Source organism: Acinonyx jubatus, chromosome B2 (genome assembly GCF_027475565.1).
Source record: "Acinonyx jubatus isolate Ajub_Pintada_27869175 chromosome B2, VMU_Ajub_asm_v1.0, whole genome shotgun sequence".
In the NCBI taxonomy this organism is placed as follows: Eukaryota; Metazoa; Chordata; class Mammalia; order Carnivora; family Felidae; genus Acinonyx; species Acinonyx jubatus.
This window is the reverse complement of record NC_069385.1, coordinates 52527373-52550215: the sequence shown is the minus strand read 5'-3', so window position 1 is coordinate 52550215 and position 22843 is coordinate 52527373. Positions and strand designations below refer to the sequence as shown.

General features: G+C 39.7%; 2 protein-coding genes across 4 annotated transcripts in view; one reads left to right on the top strand and one right to left on the bottom strand.

Moving 5' to 3' along the window:
• Positions 1-2992, bottom strand: part of AK9 (adenylate kinase 9) — a 130550-nt gene extending 127558 nt beyond the window's left edge. The window contains 1 exon segment of the mRNA XM_053222387.1: positions 2325-2992. The gene's annotated coding sequence lies outside the window, so the exon portion shown is untranslated.
• An 84-nt stretch (positions 2993-3076) lies between these two features.
• The window catches only part of FIG4 (FIG4 phosphoinositide 5-phosphatase), a 152551-nt gene continuing 132784 nt past the window's right edge, over positions 3077-22843 (top strand). For 2 of the 3 annotated variants that reach the window (XM_053222386.1, XM_015065352.3), the window contains exons 1-3: positions 3077-3379; positions 20679-20777; positions 22010-22133. In XM_053222386.1, coding sequence (XP_053078361.1) covers positions 3314-3379; positions 20679-20777; positions 22010-22133 — 289 coding nt within the window. In that variant the 5' untranslated portion in view covers positions 3077-3313. The remainder of the gene's footprint in view (positions 3380-20678; positions 20778-22009; positions 22134-22843) is intronic. The other variant, XM_015065351.3, reaches the window with a different exon arrangement.

The window sequence follows — 22843 nt, the reverse complement described above, 5'->3', positions numbered from 1 at the left end:
GGCTCATAAATGGAGGAGGCATGGTGGTAGGGATGGAGGTGATGGAGGCCATTGCATAGGTTCAATGACGCATCTCCCTCTCAACAGGCTGATTTAGTTAATTCTATCACTAAGCGTCTCACCTGTGTGTTACAGAGACTGAGGCTAAGCCCTCAAAATGGTATATCCATTCAGTGACAAACTGATTACATGGAATTCCTTCACCTTGGAGAATACAGCAGGTGACATGTGTCCCTGTATGGGTGTGCTTTTCCTACCCACAATGCCTTGGCCAGCACTACTATCTAAGGGTTTGGAGGGATCATGAGATCCCATATAATATTGCCTTGGATCAAAAGACCCTCTTTTTAGTAAAGGAGGTATGATAAGAAGGATCCACTGATTCTACCACATACCTCTTCATCCAGAAGCTACCGGTCTGACAGAATGTTGGAATGGCCTCTTAAAGGTACAATGAAAATGCCAGTTTGAGATTGTGTGGGATTGAGACACTACCATCCCTCTCAGTGATTGACATGAGGAATTTGTATCATCCTTCCTCATGACTTCAGGCTCTGCTGGACTGGAGGTCCTGGTTTTGATTGAGGGGAGAGAGATGCTTCTATCAGGAGACCCCTTTAGGTGGGTTTCACTAAACCTAAAACCGCTGCCTGGTCCTCTGTGGCTCCACATGCCCATAAGGAGTTACTGCACTGGCAGGTGAGGACAGGGTTGCTTCTACTGCTTGGAGCAGGAGATGTATGTCTTGAACTCAGGGGATTCTCTGAGACTCCTCTTGTAATTGTAGTAAGCCCGATCTGACAAAGACATGGTAACAAGAGGCTTACAGCCCTCAGGGAATGAAGGCTGGTTACCCTACAGGAAAAACAACTGAGCTCAGCAGAAGTGCTGGCCAAGGGTAAGAGAAATCTAGAATGGGTGGTAGAGGAGGAAAGTGATGAATTATCAATTTCAGACCTCGGATTAATTGCAGTAGTGGATTCTATAGCTTGTCCCACTAATCATCTTTTGGTGAGTCCTTTTCTTTCAGAAATTGAGACCAACCACCATTGAGAAGAATCACTGAGGGGATGGTGTGAACTTAATGTGGGTGGGGGGAGGGGAGAGAGTGGAAATGACTAGTGCAAACGAGTATATCTCATTGGAACATAGCAGATGCTATTAGTGCCCATAACCACTTGACATGTAACTTTTCCATGAATGGTCAGTCTGACTTCCAACTTCTAGCATGTGTGGCTCTTTGCCTAAGGAATGTTTCCAGCTGCCATACCTAGTCTGCCTGAGCACAGGCAGACCACAAGTTCCAGGAAATTAATGTTCCGCCATAGCAGGCCTCAGCCAATAACTGCTGGGAGGTAGTGAATAAATGCCCCAGCTCCTTTGCCCTTAAGAGGGAATTACTCTGAGACAAATATCTCAGTATTCCGCAGTGAATTCAGCCCACAGAGAAATTTGCTTGATAATATTCCTTTTATCAGCTTCCTTCTGTTCCCTGATGTTTCCTGGGATTACTTCCTATATGAACCACTTGCCCTCGAATTTTTGTCTCAGGATGTGCTTCTAGGTGAACCAAACTAAGACAAGGTTCAAATGAAGAGCAATATTACAGTATAATATAATAATTGAAAAATAAATATTGGAAACCAGAATTCTACACATATTTTAAGAGTTGTTATCCTAAATAAAAACATAGTGCAGATATTTAACTCATATTCAGAAGAATTGGTTTCCACTATGAAAAAAACACAACTAAATATTCTTCCCAGTTGGAAGATCCAAGTCAATGTAAAATGCCAGAACTGACATGGCCATCTTTCTAGTTCTTAATAAAATGGGACCAAACTATGAAAGAAAATTAAAATACTAAATAATTAAATATTTATTTTTTTTAATTTGGTAATTTCTCAATTTTAAATTTACAACATGATCTCTAACATCTCATTGTTATGTAATATAATCTCTAATATCACATTATGTTATAGGTTTATACTATAATTCAATAGAATTTTTACAAGTTCCCTCACCTTTTAAGCCGTTGAGAAACTCTCCAGGTAGGTTGTGCGGTTTACAGGGGGCCCATCTCCTGAGAAACCTACCACTTCTACTTAGGCGATGTCTTATACTCTCATAGTAGGTGCTCAGTAAATATTTGTAGAATGTCATCAGTGGTTGGAAGGGAAAATTGTTTTAAAAAGTAATTTACTGAGAAATCCCGAAGTTTAGTTTTGTAGGAAAAGGAACTGGCCTGGGGTCCCCGCAGGAGGTAAGGTTCCATTCAATAGACACAAAACGCGTCGGAGAGGGGGACTACGACCCCTACTTACCCGGGCACAGAGGAGTCCCCAGGAGCCCACAGGACCTGCCGGACCGCAGCCGCCTCTGGTATCTCTGTGTGGGTGCAGCGGTTGCCTAGGGAACCCCTGGCGGGGCTTCGCGCAGTGCCTCTTGGGGGACCGGGTCTTGAAGGTGGGGCTGTAATTTATCGATTTTTTAAAATAATTTTACTTATTCACTTTTTCACTTAACTTTGTATTTTTAATACATTCCTTTTGACAAATATAAAATGAATGATGATTAGAGAGGGCATGTACATTGCCCACTTGGGTTCACACATATCAAATGGAAGCGGCCTTATTTTAACCCAGAATTGCCGGTCTCAAAGTCAGTGCCACATTCCTTGAACCACACAGCTTTCAGACAGCATGGATTTTGTTGACTCTCCTAAGGGTTAATACAGATAAAGAGACGCAAGGGGAAAAACACCGGCACACAGCGAAGGGCTATCAGATATATTTCCAGGAAAATAAGGGCAGAGGTAGGCAGAAAAAAAGAGACCAACTTCGAATGGATCTATCTACAACTCAGAGAACCGATTCAAAAGAAGCAATCCAGTCGCAAACCCTACTCCTTTTCCCAAGAGGACTAGATGAAGCGCGAGCCCAGACTAACCTGTCCACTGTTTCTCCGCCCACTTTTTCTCCCGCCCGCACCAAACATGGCGCCCTTCGCTTCCTCCCTAAGCAACGCGCAGGTTCTGGGAGTCTGTACGCGACCTCTCTACGGTATATCCTCCAGCTCCGCCCCCGACGTGCCTGGGGCGGGACTTGCCCGGAGGTGGGGATCTGGGATCCGGAAACACCTGAGCTACTCCCGGTCTTGTTTGTTTCGTGCACAAGGGGCGTTTTTTCTTTCTGGATCTGATGTCCGGAGTGTGAGGTGTCTTCTCTTCCGGCCTCCTGGAGCAGTGTGGAGGTTGCCGCACTCTGGGCCGCGGCCTGGTGCCCTGTCGTGAGGGCCCCCATTTCTTCCGACCATGCCCGCGGCCGCTGCCCCCATCATAAGCTCCGTCCAGAAGCTGGTTCTGTACGAGACCAGAGCTGTGAGTTCCCTGCGCGGCGGGGCGCGGCGGGGCGCGCGAGGGAGGACCGTGACAGCATCTTCCTCCCTAAGTCCCTAATCCCAGCCGTGGGCATGTGTCTGAGGGGGCTTCGCCTTGTTATCGCACCCAGGGCACTGCTGCTTTTGCTTTTACATGTTTCCATTTAAAAGCCACAGTTGAAATACACTGGAAACAGGTGCTTGTGCGTGTATGTCAGAAACTGTTCATAAAGTTCTGAACGAGTATGGATTCTTTCCAACTTTCAGAGTCTGTTCTGTAGTTCGCTGCTTACAGTACAGGCAAGGGTATGAAAAAATATTTTTGACCTTTGAATGAGTAATTTGTGTGTTTTCCGATTCCATGGCATACCAATTACTGTTAATTACGTACGCTTTTATTGCTAAAATATTTGGTTCTCTTTATTTGAAAGGAAAGGAAAACTTGTTTTGCTTAATGACTGGTTTGTTTGGGTAACATTATTTTGCTTTTTCACTTGACTTTTTTGCACTTTTTGTTTCATTACTTCAAATGGCCGTGTAAATAGTTACTATAGAATAAGATCAGTTTTTGTGTTTAGATTACTGGGTCCCTAAGATTTACAGAATAGTGTTTAGGAGCACATTGTCATTTGTGTGGTTGGAAAATAAAGTACAACGTTTTGAATTGGGGTAACAGTAATGTTAGAGTCTGTGTTTAAAATTACACTTCGTAGTAATAAGATTGCTTATGCTGGAAGCCTGCCTGTATGCTGTAGAGTGTTTCATAGGGCACATTCAATGGAACCTGGGTTGTCTTCCATTGATAAAGTAGGTACTTAACAGTTTCTCGATTATAACCTGGTTCTAATATCAGGTCTGCCTCAGGTCACAATTAATGGAGAAGTATTGTTGAACCTAAGTTAATTTTGTTGGCAACTTCATTTGATTAGATCCACGCCAGAAGAGGAAATTATCAAACATCTGTCGCTATCTTGAGTTGTTCTCTGAGGAGAGTCATACAGAAGTATCATTTTGACATTGAAACAAAACCTTCTGCTTTCTGTACAATGTGCTGGTAAATGTCCCTGGTTAGAAACATACATACTACACTCAAAACACAGAAACTTAGCCCATTAATCAGCTGAGCATTCATTAGGACTGGCTGAGATGTTAGTATTCTTTTCAAAGCATAACTCAGGGCTCTTCTGCTCACAAACCTTCAGTAGCTCCCATTCTGAGGAGAGTAAACACTTTATCCTTTAGTTTGGCATTGAAAGCTATATGTGATTTGTCATCAGCCTGTATGATTTTATGTCTAATTTAATATCAATTCAACAAATATTTATTGAGGATTAACGCTGTGCCTTTATGTGCCTTATTCTGCGGTAAATCTGTATTGCTTTCAGTTCCTTATACCTACCTAGTGTCTTTTCTGCAGCTCTTTCCTAGTAAAGTCCTACCCCTTCTTGTCCTGTCATAACCTGTTGGTCCTCACAGCACACATGGTGGTACAGTGCCTTGTAAACAGTAGGCTTCCATTAGATACACTTGAGAGTGTCTAATGTAAAGAGGTACGTATTCCAGAACTTGGTTGTGACCCCACTCAGTCATCTAAGCAATGCAAACTAACTCCAGCCAGCTTAGAGATAAAAAGCGAGTTTATCAGAAGGATGCTGGAGGAGCCACTGCTTGGAATCACTGGAAGAGGCTAACTCCTCAGCTTCTGGAAAGGCAGGAATAGGAGAGCAGTATTAGAGAACCCACTCAGGGTGTTGCTGAGGACATACCATAGGCTTTAGGAGAAGGAACATGATTGACTCAGCTATGATTGGGAATCTGCCCCTTGGTGGGCAAATCATCATGGCCAGAATGGGGTCTGGCAGTAATGACTTTTGTTTTCAGGAATGGTTGGGCCAAGGCAACCACCCTGAGAAATGTCTGCTGAATTTAATTTTTGAATCTCAGTTTCCTCATCAGTGAAGTATTTGATTCTTTTTTATATTTGGATTTAAAGATTTAAGCAGAGGGGCACCTGGGTGGCTCAGTCGGTTAAGCAGCTGACTTCAGCTCAGGTCATGATCTCACGGTCCGTGAGTTTGAGCCCCACATCGGGCTCTGTGCTGACAGCTCAGAGCCTGGAGCCTGTTTCAGATTCTGTGTCTCCCTCTCTCTGACCCTCTCCCGTTCATGCTCTGTCTCTCTCTGTCTCAAAAATAAATAAACGTTAAAGAAAAAATTTTTTTAATAAAAAAAAATAAAGATTTAAGCAGAAAGATTTATTTCAGTAATAAGTTCAAAGTTTAGGGGACATAAATAACTCAGAAAAAAAGCATAAAATTGCCGGTAAGTAAAGAGATCCTAGGAAGTAAAAGGAAAAAAAACCCAACTGTAGCGGGTTGTGTTAATGAGAATAATAGAGCTAATGCTTATGGAACACTTCTATGCCAGCCACTGGTCGCAAAGCACTCCACATATATTTTGCTATTTAATCCTCATGAAACCTCTAAGAAGTAAATCTTGTTACTACTACTATTACTACTATTGTTCAGTGAAGAAAAGAATGAGGCAGAGAAGATCAATAGTGCTGAGAGTATGGTCTGACAATTGGTGCCCAGCATAGATAGTTTGTAACTGGACTGGGACGGATTACATATAGAAACAGAGAGTCAGTGATTAGAAACTTTTATAGCTATTTGACAGAGTAATTGTATATCTGATGAATCAGTTAATTTAGAACATGGGTTTGTGGTTTGTGTGTCCTTGGGTTTGTGTTTTTTTGTTTGTTTTTTTAGCTTGTTACGGAAAATTTGAGCAAATACAAAATAAACAGAATAGTAAACACCCACATATCCACACCACATATCCACACCCACATATCCATCACCAGCTCCTGAATTACCTTTATTAGCTGTAACTTGTTCCACTCCCCACCTACCACTTACTGTTTTATAAGGTTCTTTTTTTTTATTTAAATAAGTTGAAATGCACAAATCTAAACGATAGAATTTGATTGTTATTATTTTTTTAATTTAAATTCAAGTTAGTTACATATATTATAGTATTGGTTTCAGGATTAGAATTTGGTGATTCATCACGTACATATAACACCCAGTGCCCATCCCAACAAGTGCCCTCCTTAATGCCCATTGCCCATTTGGCCCACCCCCCACCTACCTCCCCTCTAGTTTGTTCTCTGTATTTAAGAGTCTCTTATGTTTTGCCTTCCTTTTTGTTTTTATCTTATTTTATTTTTCCTTCCCTTCCCCTATCTATGTTCTTCTGTTTTGTTACTTAAATTCCCCATATGAGTGAAATCATATGGTATCAGTTTTTTCTGACTGACTTATTTCACTTAGCATCATATACTCTAGCTCCGTCCATGTTGTTGCAAATGGCAAGATTTCATTCTTTTTGATCACCAAATAATATTCCATTGTATATGTGCATGCCTGTGTGTGTGTGGTGTGTGTGTGTGTGTATACACCACATCTTTATCCATTCATCAGTTGATGGACATCTGGGCTCTTTCCATAATTTGGCTATTGTTGATAGTACTGCTGTAAACATTGGGGTGCATGTGCCCCTTTGAATCCGCATTTTTGTATCTTTTAGATAAATACCTAGTAGTACAAGTGCTAGGTAGTAGGGTAGTTCTATTTTTAATTTTTTGAGGTACCTCCATATTTTTTTTCGAGAGTGGTTACACTGGTTTGCGTTCCCAGTCAAGAGTTCAAAAGTGTTCCCCTTTCTCTGCATCCTTGCCAACATCTGTTGTTTCCAGAGTTGTTAATTTTAGCCATTTTCACAGGTGTGAAGTGATATCTCATGTGGTTTTGATTTGTATTTCCCTGATAAGTGGTGTTGAGCATCTTTTCATGTGTCTGTTAGCCATCTGGATGTCTTCTTTGGAAAAGTGTCTATTCATGTCTTCTGCCCATTTCTTCACTGGATTATTTGTTTTTTTGGGTGTTGAGTTTGACAAGTTTTTTATAGATTTGGATAGTTACCCTTTATCCAATAGTTCATTTGCATATATCTTCTTCCATTCCATTGGTTGCCTTTTAGTTTCATTGATTGTTTCCTTTGCTGTGCGGAAGCTTGTTATCTTTTTAAAAAACTTTTTTTAAATGTTTTATTTTTGAGAGAGAGAGACAAGAGTGTGATTGGAGAAAGGGCAGAGTGAGGGAGACACAGAATCTGAAGCAGGCTCTAGGAGGTCAGCACAGGGCCTGATGTGGGGCTCGAACCCATGAACCGTGACATCATGACCTGAGCTAAAGTCGGGTACTTAACCAAATGAGACACCCAGGCACCCCCAGAAGCTTGTTATCTTTATGAGATCCCAAGAGTTCATTTTTGCTTTTGATTTCCTTGCCTCTGGAGACATGTCTAGTAAGAAGTTGCTGTGGCCGAGGTCAAAGAGGTTGCTGCCTGTTTTCTCCTCTAGGATTTTGATGGTTTCCTGTCTTACATTTAGATCTTTAATCCATTTTGAGTTTATTTTTGTGTGTGGTGTAAGAAAGTGGTCCAGTTTCATTCTTCTGCATGTTGCTGTCCAAGTTTTCCCAGCACCATTTGCTGAAGAGACTGTCTTTTTTCCACTGGATATTCTTTCCTAAGATTAGTTGGCCGTACATTTGTGGGTCCACTTCTGGGTTCTCTGTTCTGTTTCATTGATCTGAGTGTCTGTTCTTGTCCCAGTACCATACTGTCTTGATGATTACAGCTTTGTAGTATAGCTTGAAGTCTGGGATTGTGATGCCTCCTGCTTTGGTTTTCTTTTTCAAGATCGCTTTGGCTATTCAGGGTCTTTTCTGTTTCCATACAAATTTTAGGATTATTTGTTCTAGCTCTGTGAAGAATGCTGGTGTTATTTTGATAAGGATTGCACTGAATGTGTAGATTCCTTTGGGTAGTATAGACATTTTAACAATATTTGTTCTTTCAGTACATGAGCATGGAATGTTTTTCTATTTCTTTGTGTCTTCTTCAATTTCTTTCATAAGTGTTCTATAATGTTCAGCATATGGATCTTTTACCTCTTTGATTAGGTTTATTCCTAGGTATCTTATGGTTTTTCTTGTACAATTGTAAATGGGATCGATTCCTTGATTTGTCTTTCTGCTGCTTCATTATTGGTGTATAGAAATGCATCCAATTTCTATGTGTTGTTTTTATATCCTGCGACTTTGCTAAATTCATGTATCAGCTCTAGCAGTTTTTGGTGGAGTCTTTCGGGTTTTCTACATAGAGTATCATGTCATCTGCAAAGAATGAAAAATGAAAAAGAATGAAAGAATAAAAGTCAAACTTTTATTTTGCATTTTATTTCTTTTTGTTGTCTGATTATTGAAGCTAGGACCTCCAGTAGTATATTGAAAACAGTAGTTAGAGTGGACATCCCTGTTGTGTTCCTGACCTTTGGGGGGAAACTCTCAGTTTTTCATCATTGAGGATGGTATTACCTGTGAGTCTTTCATATATGGTAAGCTGTAGAATTTATAGATCAATTTATAGACCAATATGGGGAGAACTGAATCTTAGTAATACTGAATCTTTTTCTGAAATTGGAATTTATTTATTATTTTTAATTGAAATCTTATCATAAAATTACTTATATAAAATGAAGATTTATTAATATTTGAATTATTAAGATATTTCATATTTGTATAATTCAAATATATAAAATGAAACTCCACACCCATGTCCTGCTACAAGAAGATTTTCTTCTTTTCATTTTGGCTTTATAGAGCACTTTGTTTTATAAAGAAATTTAACAAGCAAGCAAACAAACTAACAAGATTAAGCCAAAAACCTCTATTGTGATAGTAATAGTAATGGAGAGAATAGGAGCAAAGAAAGAAAAACAGAGCATAGTAAACCTTGCTCTGGAAAAATAAAAATAAAGCTACCTTTAGGTGATGATATTCTGGAAGAACACTCAACCATGTGTACAGAGACCATTTTCTTTCAGTCAGTTTAGAACACATGGACTTTGCTTTACAGATTAAAATTAAAAAAAAAATTGTTTTTAATGTTCTTATTTATTTTTGCGCGAGGGAGAGCGGGGGAGGGGCAGAGAAAGAGAGGGAGACACAGAAGCCGAAGCCTGCTCCAGGCTCTGAGCTGTCAGCACAGAGCCTGGCGTGGGGCTCGAACTCACAAACTGTGAGATCATGACCTGAGCTGAAGTCGGACGCTTAACCGACTCAGCCACCCAGGCGCCCCTACAGATTAAATTTTTAAAATGTTTGTCATTGGGACTGTCTAAAATTATACATTGCAGGATCGTATAATATTGAATCTTTTAATCCATGGTATATCTCTCCATTTATTAGGGGTTTATTTTCTCTTAGCAATATGTGATAGTTTTCAGTGGTGAAATTTTATGTCTTTAAAAAAAACCTATTCCTGAGTATCTTATGAGTTTTGATACTATTGCAAATGGGATTTTAAATTTGATTTAATAATTGCTTGTTACTAGCATACAGAAATTGAGTTGATTTTTGTACATTAACCTTATATTCTGAAACCTTGCTAAAGTCACCATGTGGAGAAGCTGGAGTTGGTGTGTTGAATTAAGAATAATGCAGACTATGACCGGCTGAATTGAGGGGCACAGGCCACTCACATGGAGTTGGCAGATAGCTCCCTCAGCATCAAACTTTTAATTTGGGGAAGTGAAGCCCACGGGGTCGATTGAAGGAACAGTTTCAGTACACCCACAGAAAGGAAGTAGGGCTACAAGACTTAGAAATGGCAGTGGTGGCAGTGTTGGGGGAGAGGAGGGAATGATCTGGGGGGAAAGCAGTCCTTTGTCCTAGGCACTGTGAGCAGGAGATAGAGAGCAGGGTAGCAAATACCTATGACCGAACAGGTGATAGGAGCAGAGGTCATTAACTTTTTGTGGGCTTAACTCTAAGTGGCTATTTTAAAAAGGTATCATAGGAAGAGCAAAGTGGGAAATTATGGTAGCAATCCTAAACTCAGGTCCTTATCTAAATGTTTAGACTTGGTGTGAACAGGGTTATCATACTGTCAAATACCTAGTCCTCAACACAAAATAGTCATTTTTCTCATCACACTCATTAGTTCTAGTAGCTTTTTTTGGGGGGGGGGTCATTTCCTTAGCTTTATGCATTAATAATCATATAATTTAGGAAGGGGAACTACTTCCTTCCCAATCTGGTTGCCTTTTATTTACTTATTTTTTTCTTGCCTTCTGGTCCTGACTAGGATCTCTAGTACGAAGTTGAATAGAAGTGGCAAGAACAGACATTTTTCTTGTTTTGTTCCTGATCTTATGGGGAAAGCAGTCTCAGTATTAAGTGTGATGTTAGCTATAGGTTTCAGAGATGCCCTTTATCAGAATGAAAATGATTGTTTTCTTTTTTAAAAAAATGTTTATTTATTTTGAGAGAGAGAGAGTGAGAGAGCACAAGCAGGGGAGGGACAGAGAGAGAGAGAGAGAGAGAGAGAGAGAGAATCCCAAGCAGTCCCTGCACTGTCAGTGCAGAGCCCGACACAGGGCTCGATTTTATGAACCTGTGAGATTGTGACCGGAGCCAAAATCAAAAGTCAGATGCTTAACCAACTGAGACACCCATGCGTCCCAGAAAGATTCTTTTCTATTCCTAGTTTGATGACAGTTTTTTAAAAAATCATAAACAGATATTGAATTTTGTTGCATGTTTTTTTCTGCATCTGCATATGACATTTACTTTACTTCTTTAGTATGGTGGATTACATTAATTCATTTACAGAGGTTAAAAGAACCTTGAATTTTGGAGGTATACCACACTCCATCATGCTGTATTATTGCTTTTATATATTGCCAGATTCTATTTACAAATATTTTGCTAGGGATTTTTACCTTTATGTTCAGGATATTAGTCTATTATTCTTTAACATCTTTGTCTGATTTGGGCATTAGGGTAACTTGGTCTCATAAATGAATGAGAAGTGCTCCTTCTTTTATTTTCTGAAGGTGGTTGTATAAGATTGGTATTATTTCTTTGCTTAAATGTTTGTTAGAATTTACTTCTGAAAGCATTTGGGCTTGGGGTTGTTTTGTGGGACAAATTTTGATAATCGATTTCTATAATAAATAATAGGGCTATGCAGGTTTTCAGTAGGTCTTGAATCACATTTGATCAATTGTAGTTTTCAAGAAATTTGTCCATTTCATTTTAGTTGTTGAATTTATTGGCATTGAGTTGTTCATATTTTCTCATTAAACTTTTGATTTCTGGAGGATTTGTAGTAAAACTCTCACTTTTCTTTCCTGATATTGGTATTTTGTGTTCTTTCTCATTATTTATTGATCCATTTTGCTAGGCATTTATCAAATATAGTACACTTTTTAGAGAACCCACTTTTGATTTGGTTAATTTTCTCTATTGTTGTTTTTTATTTAATCAGTTTCTCTTCTTATGCTTATTATTTTCTTCCTCTTAATGGATTTTGGATTAATCAGTTAACATTTCTCTAGGTTTATGAAGTAGGAATTTAGACCATTGACATAATTTTTTCTTTTCTAACAGAAAGCACTTAAAACTGTGAATGTAAATAGAGTCAAAAGACTATGAAGAAAGTATTAGCCTGAACAACAAATAATACTGCTTATTATTTTATGTCTGAAAAATAAAACACCCAACAAAAAAGGACAAGGAGACAAATAGGTAATCTGACAAAAAAGAAGTATGAATATAAAAAGATACATAACTTGCTAATAACTAAGGCAATAAAATGAAAATAGATTGCCATTTTTCACCTATCCAAATGGCAAAGATTGGAAAGATTGACCAAAGTCCTTGTTGGCAAGGTGTAGGAGTCAGAATAAGTGCATTCTTTTTTTTTTTTTTAAATGTTTTATTTATTTTTGAGACAGAGACAGAACATGAGCAGGGGAGGCACAGAGAGAGAGAGAGCAAGGCATAGAATCTGAAGCAGGCTCCAGGCTCTGAGCTGTCAGCACAGAGCCCGATGCAGGGCTCAAACTCACGGACCGCGAGATCATGACCTGAGCCGAAGTCAGATGCTTAACTGACTGAGCCACCCAGATGCCCCAGTGCGTTCTTAATTTGGTTGGTGGGAGTGTATTAATTGGTTATGAAAGAATTAGGGGAACAAAAGAACAAAGGAGACAGTGGACAAGATGAGCTGCCTCTTGTCCTGAGCCTTCATTTAGAAGGATAATTGGGCAGGATTGCTCCTGAGGTGACATTCAGGCTGTCATTGTTACTTGTGTTTGGAGGTGGATTTTGAGGACTCTGGAGGGGAAAGGGGGGTGGGTTGGTAGATAGCATGCCGGAGGTGCAGTTCTGGCCTTGTGAAGGGTTGGCTTCCTCCCAAACTTACCTGTTCTCTCTGGCGCCCAGTGCCTTCACGCTGCCCTTTGGCTCCTGTGATGATGCCATGGCCCTTGTCTGTCCTGTGACCCAGGCCTACAGGTAAACTGCGTATGAGCCTTACTGCTCATATGGCCCAGCGCAATTGGAGTTGCCCACAGAAGATTTAGCAACCTGAAGTTATGCTGGATGAAACTGCAGTTTACATTAGATGATTTCCAATTTATAGCCCTTACTTAATATATAATGTGATAGGGGTCTTACCATTGCAGTAAGTGATCAAAGAAATTAACACATAGTGGTTGAGTTTAAAATTGGTAGCTGAACAGAACTCTGGGGGATTTTTGTGTCTGCATGAGTAAGGGTGAGTATAATCTTTACTCTTGCTAGCTCAAAATTGTTAATATGTATGTATGTGTGTGTGTGTGTATTTATTTAATTCCTACCTTGTTCCAAAAGGACTTAAGGAAGCTTGTCCTTCCTTTCTACCCTGTCATACAAAATAGAATCATGTGAGTAAGAACCACATCATGAAGAATGCAGCTTAATTAGCCTTGATGGTAGCCTTGGTTTGTGTAATGAGGGATTGGGAGAGAACAGTGTAAGATGTGGTTGACCAAGAGATTGGAGCACGAAAGCAAATGATATAAAATGGGAGAGAGAAGCATAGTGATTATAGCAGATTTAGAAGGCGGGTTGAAGATGACCAAGTTCCCACTTCTTTCTATTGGGGATTTGAAGCTGCACCATCAGTAAAGCCCTGAAGCTGTGAAGAGTGAACTTGGAGACATCCTTTTTGACTATTAGAGGCTTATTTCTTTCAAGCTGCATTACTGATTGTGGGATTGCTGGAATAGGTGAAGAGGCAGGCCTGCAATACTGTTGGATTGTGAGAAGTAACTTCATGGTGATCTTTAAAAATACCTTTATTCTGAAAGTTCAAGTGAAGTTTAACATTAATTGAAGCTGTCAGGCAACCTAAAATTTCTTCTCTTTGAAGAAAGCTGATTTTCTAATCTCAGAGGAAAAGTGAGTGATTAATTAGCCTGTCATTATAAAAGGAGATAATAATGTTAGTAGATACTGAATTTCCTGTTAAATGGATTACCTATTGTGTTCCATTTGCAGTTCATGTATATATTTTAGAAACATTCATCTTCATACCAAGTCACCACGGTTACAGCCACATAATGAAATTTTCAGCTTTTTCTTGCACAGCGATGCTTAACTTTTGGAAGACTATCTGAATGGGCATTGAAATGTAGCTTTGTTGGAGTATCTTACTTCTCTACCCCGATTCCTGCTGACCCCACTCCCCCAACATGTCTACAAACACACAAACGTTTTCCCCAGCAGTGTTGAGTCCTGTGTGCCTGCGTGTACGTGTGTGTTCAGGCTGATGCAGTCCAGGCATCAGTCTAGCTGATGCAGGCCTGATGTATGGAAATCCTGTACACTTCAGTTACTGCCCTCTGTCTTTCCCTGTTGTTTTGGGCATTTCATTTACCTCGTTTTTCACCGTTTGAACTTCAGGCTGCCAATACTTTTCCTTCTAAGGACTCATGGTGAATTTAACCCCAACTTTCCCAGATAGGTAAACCTCTCAGTGCATTCATACACAGTAGGGAGGGAAGGAGGTGGGTGTTCTTATGGGTTTCATCTTCTTAAAACTGTGGCTCACATCTGGACTAGTTGCTCCCAAGGCCTGCAGCACCGCTGCTCTCCTGGGATCTCCCCTTACATCATCCTGTAGCCTCTCTTGTGATGATTTCCTTATTTTCCCAGATCCGGCGTCTTCCTCTTTCGTGATTTATGCCCTCGTTTTGGTGGTACACCTCTGCCAGTTGCTTCGTGAGAAAGGGTTCACGGACAGTAACTTTTTTGAGTGCATGCATTCTGAGATGTCCATATTCCATTCTCACTTGATTGACAGATTTAATGGCAAAATAAAGATTGAAATGAATTTTCCCTTAGAATTTCGAAGACATTATGTTGCTGTCTTCTCTTGTGGCTCTTGAGAATTTCTTTTTTTTAATTTTTTTTTAAATTTTTTTTTTAACGTTTATTTATTTTTGAGACAGAGAGAGACAGAGCATGAACGGGGGAGGGTCAGAGAGAGAGGGAGACACAGAATCTGAAACAGGCTCCAGGCTCTGAGCTGTCAGCACAGAGCCCGACGCGGGGCTCGAACTCACGGACCGCAAGATCATGACCTGAGCTGAAGTCGGCTGCTTAACCGACTGAGCCACCCAGGCGCCCCGCTCTTGAGAATTTCTGATGTTAACTCTGTTCTTGATCTTTGGTTTGAAGCCTGTTTTTTTTTTTTTTTCCCCTCTTTAGAAGCTTGAGCTGTGTTTTACTTCAATTTTCTGAAATTTTACATTCCTACCTCCAGAGATAAGACATGCCACAAATTTCCACACCTTTTGGAGGTTCTGTAGTATAAATTAGATTGTTTCTTGACTTCCCCACCGCCAGTTTAGGATTCAGCTTTCTTGGGCATGCTTTTCAGGTTCAAATGATTTGTCGTCGTTGCTATCTCCACTCTTCCCTTTGCCCTTGGGGCTTATGTGTAAGGAAATGAACATAAAAAACTTTACTACAGTTTTAGTAAGGTGTTTGGGAAGAACAGAGGTGTTCACTCTTCCATCTTTACCCAGAAGACCATTCGTCTGCTCTTCAAACAACTCCGTTGTGGATTTTGCCCCCACCACTGTATCACTGAGACTGCACACAGAATGGTCACTCACAAGATCCTGTTGTCAGAGCCCCCGGGCACCTCTGTGCCCTCATCTTACTTGACCTCTCAGCAGCATTTGATGTGGATGTGACTGCCCTCTCGTTTTCTAACTGATCTCCTTTGCTTTGATGACTCCATGCTGTCCTGGGGTTTCCCAAAAACACTGACCCTTTTTTTTTTTGTCTTCTAAACTGATTCCTTATTTATATCTGGCCTTTAAAAATAATTTTATTTAGAGTGCTTCAGGCTAGTTTTTTTGTGCTCTGTTTCTATCTTCATTCTTCCTACCAGGCTTAATCCAGTCACGTGACTTTAAATGCCATGTATGTGCTGCTGACACACACTGAGATCTCTCCTCTGAGCTCCAGACTCAGAAGTTCCCATTTGATCTCTTTGGGCATGTTGTAAGCAGAACTCTTGGTTTCCCCTCAAACCTGCTTCCCTGCAGCTGTCCCCACATCAGTAAGTGGCACCACCATGCCCAGACAAAAGTAATTGGATTGATTATTCTCCTTAAAAAATTGGTGTAAACTAACCCTTTATCCAGTAGTCATTTGCTAAGTGAAATAAGTCAGAGAAAGACATATGTTTTCACTCATATGTGGATCTTGAGAAACTTAACAGAAGACCATAGGGGAAGGGAAGGGGAAAAAACAGTTACAAACACAGAGGGAGGGAGGCAAACCATAAGAGACTCAAATACAGAGAACAAACAGGGTTGATGGGAGGGTGGGGGAGAGGAGAAAACGGGTGATGGGCATTGAGGAGGGCACTTACTGGGATGAGCACTGGGTGTTGAATGTAAGTGATGAACCACGGGAATCTACCCCCAAGACCAAGAGAACACTTTACACATTGTATGTTAGCCAATTTGACAGTAAATTATATTTAAAAAAAAAAAAAAATGTGTGAAAGTGGACAGGCAACTGCCCACCAGAGGGCAGTACAGGCAAGTGGTTCTGTCCACAGCAGGCCAACCAAGAGCTGTTGTTTCCTCTCCCACCTAACTGGCTCCACATGAGGTCGCTTTTCTCTGCACAAAATATTTTTAGGCTTCTTAGACCACTTTAGAAGAGAGAATGTGGATAGTTATACTCCTTTCTGTTTCTTTTTCCCCTTTCAGGTCTGTTTGTAAATTCTGGGATTTTAGCTATTGGGTCCTCTGCTTCATGGAGTTTTTGGAAGAGCCTGGGTATGAGAAGTACAGATCTGCCCTCCCATGTTTGTATTCTATCAGCCAACAAGGCATAATACCTCCTAGCACTCAGGAATTACAACTGTCTTTTTATGACAAACTGCCAAATCATTGTCCTACTGCAGTTACTCTATAAATGTCCTAGGATCTATTAAAATTCTAGGAATTTCACGCAAGGATTTTACCTCTCTTAAAGCTGTGATGTGCTTCTTTACTGAGAGAATGACTTACCCAAAGAAGACGGGTTCGCATAAACCTTGTAGAAAGTTACCCGGAAAATTACATGATTCATCTGGGGTAGGGGGTGGTTTTTCACCTAGCATTTATTCAATGCCTGTGGAACCAGATTGTGTTACCAGACTAGAAACAACAACCACGGAGGTCAGGGAGTTAGCCCAAGTCTCCTGAGGTGCTTATAATTAGGTGAAGGGGCAGACATGTCCAAAGCAAATTTAGATAAGGCCTTCAACAGTAAGTGCTATAGATACAAAGGAAAGTGCTTTGGGAGGAGGCAGGTGGTGAGAAAGGATTGTTTCAGGTGGAGATGGTAGGTATCACTCATCCTATCATGGCTCAGTATATGGAGTCCTTTTGTGAGGTCCTTCAAGCCCAAATTCAGCGTCAGGACACCAGCCTCTGGATCACTTGCTCTGACCCTCCCCAGATGACTGAAGTGCCCTTCCTATGTTGCCATCATCCAGTTCACCCTTCTCTTATGGCACGCTGTCCACTGTTGTTAATTTGCATGCTACTCTCCTGAGGACAAAGACTGATTACTAATAGACTTGTGCATTCTCCCATTCTGGCTCCATCCTGGTCCTGCACGTGATTTTCTTTTTCTGGAGTACTCTCTTTTTTCTGTCTGTTTCTACATGCTATCTCTTTCTAAATGCAGTGGCATGGACTCACTGACATCTTAAAAAGTAAAGGAGAGAAAAAGAACTAAGTGTTATTGAGTGCCTTGTGTTGAATACTCTTTACTATGTTAGGTATTTTATGAGCATTTTCTCACTCAACCTTGTTCCTCTAATGCACCAAGCTTCTTCCCCTTTCAGATCTTTGCACTTGGTATTTCCTCTCATGGGGACTTTCTCAAGTGCTCAAGAAGGTATCTTCCTTTTCTGTTAACAAACATGTAGAGTTTACAAACCATCCTTCTGAAGTTAATTTTTCAGATTGGTTATCCACCCCTCCTCTCAGAGGTGGGTAGGGTCTCAGAGACAGGAATTAGCTGAGGCTAGGCTGAGAACCTGCCATCTCCTCCCTCTCATTGTCTCTGCCCTTCTGGCTGCTCCCCCAGTACATCAAGTCCTGGTCACTGGCTGTCTCAAGTCAGTTTACTAATATTTACCAAAATTGCTCTATTTCTACTTCATTATAAGTGGTAGTGTCATTTAGACTGTACCTCTCCTAGGAGCTAAGGGATTCCATTTTTTGGCTAGCTTTCCTCTTAAGATTGGGCAACCAATCATCTTTTTTAAAAAAAAATTTTTTTTAACATTTATTCATTTTTGAGAGACAGAGACAGAGCGTGAGTGGGGGAGGGGCAGAGAGAGAGAGGGAGACAAAATCGGAAGCAGGCTCTAGGCTCTGAGCTGTCTGCACAGAGCCCCATGCGGGGCTCGAACTCACAGATGGCGAGGTCATGACCTGAGCTGAAGTCAGATGTTCAACCAACTGAGCCATCCAGGCACCCCTAACCAATCATCTTTTAATTGAATTCGTGTTTAATAATTACAGGTACCATGCTCCCCCTTTCCTCCTGTCTGGCAGCAGCAGGGATGGTGCAGGGGCTGGGGCATGAGCCCCCAGAACTAGTCCTATTTTAACGTACGGTTTTGTTCTATATAGCCTGGAAGTCTAGATCCAACCTTATAAATGGATTTATATTTAATAATAAAAACTCCACCTATTTTTGCCAATCTAGTGTGGAAACAGTATAACCAAGTGCTCATCTTCTGATACACACAAAATCTTACTTTAAAAAATCTTACCCATCCTTTAAGGCTTAATTCGAGTCCTGACTCCTCTGACATTTTCTGCACCTGTAATAACTACCCTGCATTAGTCTTTCCTGCTCTGAACTCCCATGGTCTTCATACTTAAGTTTGGCCATTAATCTAGAGGATCATATTTGTTATTTAGTCGTTTTGTGTATCTGGTTTTTTTTTTAATTTTTTTTAACATTTATTTATTTTTGAGACAGAGAGAGACAGAGCATGAATGGGGGAGGGTCAGAGAGAGGGAGACACAGAATCTGAAACAGGCTCCAGGCTCTGAGCTGTCAGCACAGAGCCCGACGCAGGGCTCGAACTCACAGACCGCGAGATCATGACCTGAGCTGAAGTCGGCCGCCCAACCGACTGAGCCACCCAGGCACCCTTGTGTGTCTGTTTCTTAACTGACCAATGAAATGGTAAGATGTCAGTTGATCGTAGCAGTATTCCCTTGATTTTTGCTATGTTGAAAAAGGCACCACTTTTAAAGGATATTTTTAGAGCAAGATTTTTTTTAATATGAAATTTATTGTCAAATTGGTTTCCATGCAACACCCAGTGCTCATCTCAACAGGTGCCCTCCTCAATACCCATCACCCACCCTCCCCTCCCTCCCACCCCCCCATCAACCCTCAGTTTGTTCTCAGTATTTAAGAGTCTCTTATGGTTTGCCTCCTTCTCTCTATGTAACTTTTCCCCCCCCTTCCCTCCCCCATGGTCTTCTGTTAAGTTTCTCAGGATCCACATAAGAGTGAAAACATATGGTATCTGTCTTTCTCTGTATGACTTATTTCACTTAGCATAACACTCTCCAGTTCCATCCACGTTGCTACAAAAGGCCAGATTTCATTCTTTCTCATTGATGCATAGTATTCCATTGTGTATATAAACCATAATTTCTTTATCCATTCATCAGTTGATGGACATTTAGGCTCTTTCCGTAATTTGGCTATTGTTGAAAGTGCTGCTATAAACATTGGGGTACAAGTGCCCCTATGCATCAGTACTCCTGTATCCCTTGGGTAAATTCCTAGCAGTGTAGAGCAAGATATTTTTAAATGACATATTTTTCCTAATGCATTTTACTTTCTGAAATTCAACTTAAAAATTACTCACCTTGTTTAAGTTTTCTTAAAAGCATTTTTCATTAGGGGTGCGTGGGTGGCCCAGCTAGTTGAGCATCCAGCTTTGACTCAGGTCATGATCTCAAGGTTTGTGTGTTCGAGCCCTGCGTCAGGCCCTGTGCTGACAGCTCAGTGCCTGGAGCCTGCTTCAGGTCTGTGTCTCCTCCTCTCTCCCCTTCCCGACTTGTGCTCTGTGTCTGTCTGTCTCTCTCTCTCAAAAATAAATAATACTAATAAAATTTAAAAAAGCATTTTTGTTATCTTTAAGATTATTTTTTTACATTATCAATTAATTTTATTCTGAATGTTTATTTAAGAAGACTAAAGTGTTTAGGTATAATGCACCAAAGAAGTATTTCAGAAAAAAAAGAATATTTATTATTTCCTCCTGTAGCCTCAAAAAGCCATTTAGGAAACTACACTCTTTTAAATCTTTTATAGGACTTTGGGATTTTTATAGTTACTATATTAAAGTCATTTTCGGTGTTGTACAGAAAATTTGTAAAGATTTATTTGATAAAATTTCAATATTTTCATAGCTATAATTGTCTAAACATTACTAATTGTGTGTTGAGCTTTCTAATTCTTACTATAGAGCTGCTTCTTCCTGGCAAAGTTTAAACATCAGTCTCTAAATCAGTTAGGTTAATCTCTATATAATACGATTAAATTAATCTGACCTGGTTACCACATACATTTAAGATACCAGACTAATGTTTATCATGACATCACTAAGAATATTTCAATTTTAAAATTGAACTTTTAGAATCTGCCAGTTATATTTAAAAGAAATATTTCTTTTCTAAAGTAACCTGACGTTACTACAGTATTTAATTTCAAAAACCAAAGTAGTTATAAAATGTGTATAAGGCAAAGCACATTCAAAAACTAATGACATTTCTTTGTCATTTATAGAGATACTTTCTAGTTGGGAGCAATCATGCAGAAACAAAATATCGTGTTTTGAAGATTGATAGAACAGAACCGAAAGATTTGGTCATAATTGATGATAGGGTAAGTATCTTGCAAACCTGAATACAAACAGAAACTTTTGTACCTGTTGTTTAAAGGATATGAAAGAGCCTCACAGCTCTTAGTGATGTATATATATTTTTTTCCTTTTTAAATCAGGCATCTGAAAATTACAATTATTTCTTATGGTTGGCTGGAATTTAAATCTCTAATCTGGTTTCTAGAAATTACTGGTGTTAAAAAGTATGCTGGAATTGCGCTTTGATACGTTTTGATTTGTTTCACCAAGCAAACTCTTTGGATAAGATAATGAGTATATTTTCTTTTAGAAGTGACATTTTAAGGATTTAATGTAACTCTTAATATTGCATCTACCGAAGAGATTATTTATTACTATGCTTTGATATGAAGCTACTTCATATTAAGTCTGGGCTGCAGACTTTTATTCTATTAAAAATCACCTCTAGGTGATGTTCTGATGCATGAGAGAAATGTTAAGCTGTTCTTTTCCAGATGTTATATTATCTAGAGCAGGAATACAGACTTCATTCAGGTGGCACAAAAACGTGAGACTGTTAGTCAAAAGTGAAATACAGTGTGGTGATATTGAACAGTTCATTGTAACTCTTCCAAATGAAAGAACCTAACTCCCTTTGTATTGAAGTTCTGTCTGTGAACATTTTGAATCCATGTAGATTGCCGGTTTCTCAAATATGTTGGTAGCTACAGTTTGGAACCCATTTTCACTAAGTTCTTTGTAAATCTATTTTCTGTGTTATAATAATTTTAGATAGATTGTATATTGTGATTTCCTGCATTCGTGGATATGGTTGTTCTTCACTCTCCTATTCTGGGAGTTTTTATTAATATACTGTATCGATTCTTGGTTTTACTTGGAGATAGAAGCGGTTGATCAGGGATTCCTTTGAGAATCTAAGAAAAGCTATGGGCCTTATAAAAATAAAAGTATATTTGTGCAATTAAACCTTTGCACACAGTCTTGAGGTGTTCATAGATTTCTTGAAATTTGTCTTGTGGAGCCTTTAAGTGTATGGTTTAGAAGATAAGGTTTTGACACAAGTTTTTGGTAAAGCAGCATGTGATCCAATAACTACCTGTAATTGCTAATATTAAAGAATTTGTTGGCTTTTAAAAATTATAGCTTAGTTGTGCACTATTATATGCTTCTCCATGAAATAGCTAGTGATTCTTATAGGCAATACATCATCTAAAGAATAAGTACAATCTTACAGATTGAATTTGTTTATTTTTAGCATGTATATACTCAGCAAGAAGTGAGAGAACTTCTTGGCCGCTTGGATCTAGGAAATAGAACAAAGATGGGACAGAAAGGATCCTCTGGGTTATTTCGAGCTGTTTCAGCTTTTGGTGTTGTAGGTAAGAAATGTATCTCCTTCTTACTACTTTTTTTTTTTTCCTCTATGTAGACTACTAAAAGATAGTTTTATGTAGTTATGTAATTATAACCCATAATCTGTGGCTTTGGTTGTTTCAATTTCATTATCCATCAATCAGATATCAAATAGCCTATAGTATCTGCCAAGTGCTGTTCAATTTCATATAGGGTAAGCATAAATATAGAAATGGTTTGGGCCTTTAAGAAGTCTGTTGTCGGGCATGTTGAGGAATGAAAAAGTAAAAAAAAAAAAAAAATTAGCTTGGACTATAAACATCTGCCCTGCCATTCATCAGCTGGAAAAACAGATACTGGTAAAACTGGTTTAAATTAACAGGGATTTCTGGGGCACCTCGGTGGCTCAGTCGGTTGAGTGACTGACTTTGGCTCAGGTCATGATCTCATGGTTCATGAGTTCAAGCCCCGCATCAGGCTTGCTGTCAGCACAGAGCCTGCATCCTTCCCCCAAATTCAATCATAACCCCTTTACTTCATTTATTCACAAACAAATGTAGACATACTTTTGGCTCTTATGGATTCTGCTGTCTAGTTTTGGGACAGTAGTGAGATGCCCCACAGTTCTGATGTGTACATCATCCCTTATTGCAATGAGTCAGTACACCTGTCTTTGCCGTACTATGGATTTGTCTCTGGGAGTCTTAGGCTGACTACACTAGGATGAGGGACAAAA